Source organism: Vanessa atalanta, chromosome 14, assembly GCF_905147765.1.
Source record: "Vanessa atalanta chromosome 14, ilVanAtal1.2, whole genome shotgun sequence".
NCBI classification, from domain to species: Eukaryota; Metazoa; Arthropoda; class Insecta; order Lepidoptera; family Nymphalidae; genus Vanessa; species Vanessa atalanta.
The window spans coordinates 12,661,063-12,668,719 of NC_061884.1; the positions used below are offsets into that span (position 1 = coordinate 12,661,063).

At 35.9% G+C, this 7,657-nt stretch overlaps 1 protein-coding gene across 1 annotated transcript; it reads left to right on the forward strand.

Moving 5' to 3' along the window:
- The first annotated feature begins 1,285 nt into the window (after positions 1 to 1,285).
- Positions 1,286 to 3,439, forward strand: LOC125069018. Its single transcript, XM_047678421.1, has one exon. It carries the CDS (start codon positions 1,286 to 1,288, stop codon positions 3,437 to 3,439), a length of 2,154 nt encoding a protein of 717 aa, XP_047534377.1.
- The last annotated feature ends 4,218 nt before the right edge of the window (positions 3,440 to 7,657 follow it).

A 7,657-nucleotide genomic window follows, 5' to 3' on the forward strand; every position in this document is an offset into this window, starting at 1 on the left:
ATTTTTAGTTTATTAAAATGGAGTCTCTAATCAACTTTCAATATGATTTATGTTCGCGTATGTGTAAATCAAGGTTAAATTTTAAGAAAAGCCCTAAAGACCGGTTAACAAAGGCTTATATAGAAGGAAGGTTAGAGGCTATTGATCAATTGTGGCTTGAATTCTTATGTGGTCATAAGGATTTAATGAGAAATTACGAACCTAAAACTTTAAATACTTCAAATTATGTAATGTCTGACAAATATAATGAAACTGAGGAAATTTATTTGGAATACAAATGTGAATTAAAGTCTAAGTTGGTAGAGTTTAATATGACACAATGTGGAAGTGGAGCTGACAATGTAAGCACAAGAGCTGCTCAGGTAAAATTACCCAAAATTAATATTCCTACCTTTTCAGGAGTTTACTCAGAATGGGCTTCTTTTAAAGATCTTTTCAAATCCTTAATAATTCAAAATGTATCTTTAGACAATGTACAAAAGTTACATTATTTGAAGGGACATCTTGCGGGTGAAGCGGAGCAACTCTTGAGGCATATGCCAATTCAAGAGTCAAATTTTGAAAGGTGCTGGCAGTTACTAGAGGAAAGGTATAACAATAAAAAATACATCTGCCACCACGTTTTAAAACGACTCTTTAGCCAAAAGAATATGTCATTCGAGTCGGCGAATGCATTAAAAGATCTAGTTAACACCACTAATGATTGTTTAGTTACTCTCAAAAATCTAGGTATAGATGTAAATAGCTGGGATGTTTTAATAATTCATATTCTTACTCTGAAGCTGGATCCAGAGTCTCGACGTCAATGGGAGTTTAGTGTATCATCAAATATTTCGTCAGTCGAACTTCCCACCTATACTCAATTTAAAGATTTTTTAACAAATAGATTTCGCGCTATCGAGTTTTTGGGCCCGGTTTCAAAACCAGAAAACAAATTTCAAAATAATTGTAAAGTAAAAACACTTCATGTTGCAAGTTCTGTAACATGTCCGTTATGTTCGGAAGGTCATAAATTAAGTAAATGTAAAATGTTCCATAGTGAAACTGTTGAATCTCGTCGCAATTTGTTTATGACAATAATGTTTGTTTCAATTGTTTGGGAAGCAATCACTCTGCCAAGGAGTGTCGGACACCTGTTAGGTGTAGTATTTGCAAGCGGACTCATCATTCGCTATTGCATCCTAAGGATGCTAATTCATCTGAGGAAAACAAGACTGAGTGTGTTGTTAATTCTTCAGAAGGTGCCACAACCTCATCTTCGAATGCCTCTCCATCATCCTTTATGATGTCTTGTGTTGCAGCCGGTAAGAAACAACAACAAGTGCTACTTGCCACGGCTTTAGTCAAGGCTATATGCAGGAATGGTAATGAGTACAGCATTCGGGCGCTCCTAGACCAGGGGTCGCAGGCTTCATTTGTAACCGAATCTACGGTACAATATTTGGGTTTAAAGAAAACTGTTTTCACCAGTCAGATAGCAGGGCTGGGAGGAAATAAGGCAATAGTCTCTAAGACTATGGTCACCGTGGAAATAAAGTCTCGGTACAAACCTGATTTTAAAATTTTAATAAAAGCACACGTGGTAAAGAATATAACCTCTCTCTTGCCAACTAGAAGAGTGGAAGCCAAAGAATGGCAGGAACTTGAAGGTTTAGTGCTAGCTGATCCGGAGTACTTCAATTCAAATCATATCGATCTTCTCTTGGGTGCGGACGTATATGGAGTAATTCTGCAGGAAGGTATGAAGAAAAATCCTGAAGGAACGCTGATAGCACAAGCAACCAGTCTCGGCTGGATTCTGTCCGGTACTGTAAGCTGCAACATCAAGCCCTCATCTCGTATAAGTGTAATGCATTGCTGCGAAAGTGAGGATTTATTGAAGAAATTTTGGGAACTTGAATCAGACGTTCCGAAACAAAAATCCAGCATGTTTACAGAGGAAGAAAGGCTTTGCGAACAAATTTTCACTCAAACCACCAAAAGAGATCCCAATGGGCGGTATATAGTTCGGCTTCCTTTCAAAAATGGATATCCCGAAGTCACAGGATCTAGAGACATAGCCGAAAAACGTCTTAAATCGTTAGAAGTCAAGTTCAGCAAAGACCCGATTCTGAAAACAAAATATCAGGAGGTAATAAGTGAATATCTTAAACTGGATCACATGGAAGAAGTACCACCAGAAGATATAAATAATCCGAGGGCTATATACTTACCACATCACGCCGTTGTCAGAAATGATAAAGAAACTACGAAGGTCAGAATTGTTTACGATGCATCCTGCAAAGGCAAAAACAACCTATCACTCAATGATCAGTTGTTGGTTGGACCTACCTTGCAGCCAGAGTTGCGGCATATAATCATGCAGTGGAGGTATTCACCAATTTGTATGTCAGCTGACATCGTAAAGATGTATCGGCAAGTTAAAGTGGAAAGGCAAGATGCAGATTGTCAGAGAATACTGTGGAGAAATAATAAAAACGAGCCTATAAAATATTATAGGCATACTCGAGTTACTTTTGGCACATCTTCTGCTCCATATCTAGCAGTAAAGGCTCTTCAACAAGTTGCTCATGATTATAGTACTGATTATCCGTTGGCAGTCGAAAGAGTTTTCAACGATTTTTATGTAGATGATCTTATGACGGGAGTTCAAACCTGCGAAGAAGGTAAACAAGTATTTGTGGAAATGAACGAACTTTTGGGAAAAGCAGGGTTTTCATTACAAAAGTGGAATAGCAATGATGATAGCCTAGTAATGGAGATGAATCAAAAGGAAAATAGGGAAAATGATATAAAGGAAGAAATAAAAATAAAAGAAAATGAAATAACAAAAATTTTGGGACTTACTTGGAACCGCAGTGATGACACCTTCCGCTATGCAGTAAGCCTTCCTCATTTGCAGCAACCTATAACGAAAAGAAAAATTATATCTGATATTTCACGAATCTACGATCCACTTGGGTGGGTAGGGCCAAGCATTATCATAGCAAAGGTAATGATACAAAAGCTGTGGTTGGCAGGATTGGATTGGGATGAGGAAATTCCAGAAAATTTATTACAAGAATGGTTAACTTACCGTGAAGAACAGATTGTATTAGGTAATATTCGCTTACCAAGGTGGGTTGGGACAAAGTCAAATGATAATCTAGTTGAATTACACGGATTTTGCGACGCATCCAAAACAGCATATGCAGCAGCGGTGTACGTCCGTGTGATTGATTCTAAAGGAAAGGTCAACACGTCTTTGGTTACTGCTAAAACAAAGGTGGCACCAGTAAAGCAGGTCTCAATACCTCGTTTAGAATTGTGTGGAGCTGTTTTGCTTACAAGGTTGATAATCGAAGTTGCAAGAGTCATGAAAATTGAAAAACACAATCTTCATGCGTGGACCGACTCCACAATTGTACTTGCGTGGCTAAATAGTCACCCAAGCAGATGAAATGTTTTTGTAGCGAATCGAGTGTCTGAAATATTAAGTAGCTTAGATCCGCAGACGTGGTGTCATGTGACTTCGAAGGAAAATCCAGCTGATTATGCATCTCGAGGAATTAAACCATCTGATCTGGTGAATAATGAGTTATGGTTTCGTGGGCCGAAATTCATTTCTTGTGAACCCATTATTTATCATAAACCAAAACATTTAGAAACTGAATTAGAAACTGTAAAAGTGCATCATGCTACTGAAGAGAACTTGGGCTGGACTAAGTTTTCGTCCCTTACCAGAACGATCAGGGTAGTCGCTTTTTGTAGGCGATTTATAAATAACTCCAAGGCATCAAATTATAAATTAAATACGTCATATCTGATAGCTAAAGAACTAAAAGAAGCTTTAAAAATATGCATAATAACATGTCAAATCAGCAATTTTAATAAAGAAATAAGCATTATAAAAGAGAAAAAGAACTTACCTAAGACCTGCAAAATCCGAATGTTGAACCCATTTTTGGACAACGAGGGCATATTAAGAGTGGGAGGAAGGCTGAAATTTTCGTCGTTAACTTTCGACAGGAAACACCCTATCTTAATTCCAAAGGAGTCTCATTTGGCGCAACTTATAATAGCAGACGCTCATAGACAGACGCTGCATGGTGGGCCACAAATAACATTAAGTTATATACAGTCAAATTACTGGATATTAGGAGTTAAACAGCTTGTTAAATCGTATTATCGCAAATGTGTAATATTTGTTAAAAACTCTGCCGTTACCAAACAGCCTTTAATGGGTCAGGTACCACCAACTCGACCTTTCAAAAATTGCGGCGTAGATTACGCAGGTCCAATCCTAATAAGAACGAACAAGGGTAGAGGTCATAAATCGCACAAAGGATATATTTGTTTATTCGTTTGTATGGCAACACGGGCTATACATTTAGAGTTAGTAAGTGATCTTACATCCGAAGCGTTTCTACAAGCATTCAAAAGATTCGTGGCAAGACGTGGCCAGTGTACGCATCTATGGAGTGACAACGGAACGAACTTTACTGGAGCGTCAATCGAGTTAAAGAAATGTGGCATATTTGAGAAAAAACATATGGGAGAAGTCGCTGAATCATTAGCACACAATAACTGCGAATGGCATTTTATACCGCCTCACTCACCTAACTTTGGAGGACTGTGGGAGGCCGGTATTAAATCGGTAAAATATCACCTGAAACGAGTTATTGGGAACTCAACATTAACTTTTGAAGAGATGACCACAGTGTTAACACAAGTGGAGGCGTGTCTTAATTCTCGACCAATGTCAAGTATCAGCGACGATGTTAATGATTTTGAAGTGCTAACACCTGGACATTTCCTAATCGGAGAGCCTTTATTGACTGCACCGGATTACAATTTCGAAGAACTATCTATAAGCAGTCTGAGAAGATGGCAACACACTCAAAGAATGTTGCAAACCTTTTGGCGAAAGTGGTCAAAAGAGTATTTAAATCGGTTCTTACAACGCTATAAATGGGCTGTTAATAATAATCCTCAAACTAATATCGGGGATATCGTTATAGTAAAGGAGGATAATTTACCTCCATATCGCTGGCTTTATGGTAAAGTCATAGCTACTCATTCTGGTGCAGACAATATTGTCAGAGTAGTTAGTCTTAAAACTAAAAATGGAACATTAAAAAGACCAATATCTAAGTTGTGTTTCTTGCCTGTAACAAAGAACTAAAATTCTAACATTATTATTTTTATTAGTTCTGTTTGTTTTATTATTAAATATTATTATTAATATATGTTATGTTAAAGGACAAAGTTGCACTTTGCCCTTGGGGGGCGATGTATGTATACGTAATTAATGTACATATTTCATCTTGTAAATACTAGATGGCGTTATGTCAAATTGTAGATAATTCTGAATCGCGATGGCAAGATTCGCTAATTGTTTGCATATAGCATTTATAAATTTTTTGATTAAATATGGTTACCAGTGGCACCTAATAGTTTTATTAGTAAAACGTTAGTGTTGTGGAGCATCCTTAGGATCGACTGAGCTAGTTGTTCAGACCTATATGATCTAGAATACGTCAATAAATACCTATCCCATTTTTTTTAAAACAGTAACTATTTATGCTACGTCTTTTTAGATAAAGAATAAAATCTTGCATTCCGATATCAGATAAAATAAAAGCCACATGGGATGTTATTGGAAGTGTTTTTGGAAAACCTAAAAAGGAAATGATACGAATCAGATTGAACACAGGTACCTAGCAGATACACAAATTCTGAATCAGAAGTAACAAATTGATTTGAAATATTTTTTGATAACATACCTAATAAAATAACATTTCATTTAAAATCATCTACATTAGATGCAACTAGATTATTAAATAATAATTTTTTTAAATGCGTTATTAATTTTTCATTTGAAACAGTTTCTGCAATACATATCATAAAGTCAAAGTCAAAAATCTTTATTTAATATGGAAGTGATTACACCTGCTTATTGATAGTTAAAAATCTACCTCAGGTTCGGTAATGAAAACCTCGAACCTTTTTTTTATGGTATCGGTAGGCGGACGAGCAAATGGGTCATCTGATGATAAGTGGTCACCACCGCCCATATATTTATTTATTTATTTAACACTTTTTGTACACCACAAGTACAATCACAAACGATTACAAAATATACAAACTAATAAGCTAATGGTGAAACAAAAGGCGGCCTTATGGCTTATTAGCCATTTCTTCCAGACTACCTTGGGTTAGAGGATTGTTTTTGGAAGACAGTATAGGGTGGGGCAATTTTAAATACTCTTAAAATAAATACAACCTAAACACATACAAAAATAAATAACAGTAATAAATATTCAATGGCGTTGTAAGAAATATTCACCATTCCTTACATCACCAATGTGCCACCAACCTCGTGAACTAAGATGTTACGTCACTTGTGCCTGTAGTTACACTGGTTCACTCACCCTTCAAACTGGAACACAACAATACTGAGTACTGCTGTTTCGCGGTAGAATATCTGATGAGTGGATAGTATCTACCCAGACAGGCTTGCACAAGGCCCTACCACTAAGTATGAGAAGACCCGGTGAAAGAAACTCAGCGGGATATTTTTTTAAATATCATTTTCACTATATGTTTGTGATGATTGTTGATGTCATGTTTTCATGTACAATAATAATAAACAATTTTTCCTTATTTGAAACAGCCTGGAGGCGATAATCTCATTTCCAAGGTGTGCAATCAACTAAAAAGTTATTAGTGTTGTAATATCCTTTAGCATACAACGCTGTTTAACGATTCTTGTAAATTTTACAATTGAATATCTTTGAAAGTTTTCTGGGTCCCTTTTGTAAAAACGTATACATTGTCCTAAAAAGAGTTACTAACCCTGTGTAATCGGGTACTTGGAGTAACAAGTTTATTCTTGTTCCTAGTATTAATAGAATATACGTCACAATTTCTGGAAAAACATTATCAAAAACAAATTGAGGAGCGACAGTCATTATTTTAATTTCTTTAAATTTACATCTTAACGAATCTTTTAGGCCCAGGTTATAGAATACAAGAATAGCACTCTTCTGCAATACAAAAATGGTATTAATATCAGCTGTGTTACCCCAGAATAAAAAAATAAAAATAATATTATACTGTGGAAATAATTAAAATACACCAGGCGAGCCGTATCTACGTCAGTCAAAAGTCTATTTTTTTTACGGCATAGGCTGCAGAGCTGAGTCTATTCACCAATCCATTTATATGGGAGCCACATTGGAGCTTCGAGTCTATTGTAACACCAAGGAACTCTGTTGTTTCTAAAACATCTAATGCTTCCCCATTTAAAAGTACATTAGTTTAGACACATCTTACATTGGGAGTAGTAAATTTTTTACACATTTTGTCTTTACACTGTTTAACAGTAAATTATTATCACTAAATTAATGTACTATTTCAGAGAGAGCATTGTTCAAATCGTCATATACTGAAAGACGTCTTTTTATTAAAAAAAATAAAAAACTACGACATATGGAGCATTTCGGTAAAATTTATTAATAACATCATATACGATATTGCTCCGTATATAGTAGTAATTTTTAACAAGAGTTTGGACACGGGTTCATTTCCTAACTTATTAAAATGTAGTAAAGTTTTACCACTTTTTAAGACTGGAAACAGAAGCGTTCCCAGTAACAGGCCTATTTCAATTCTC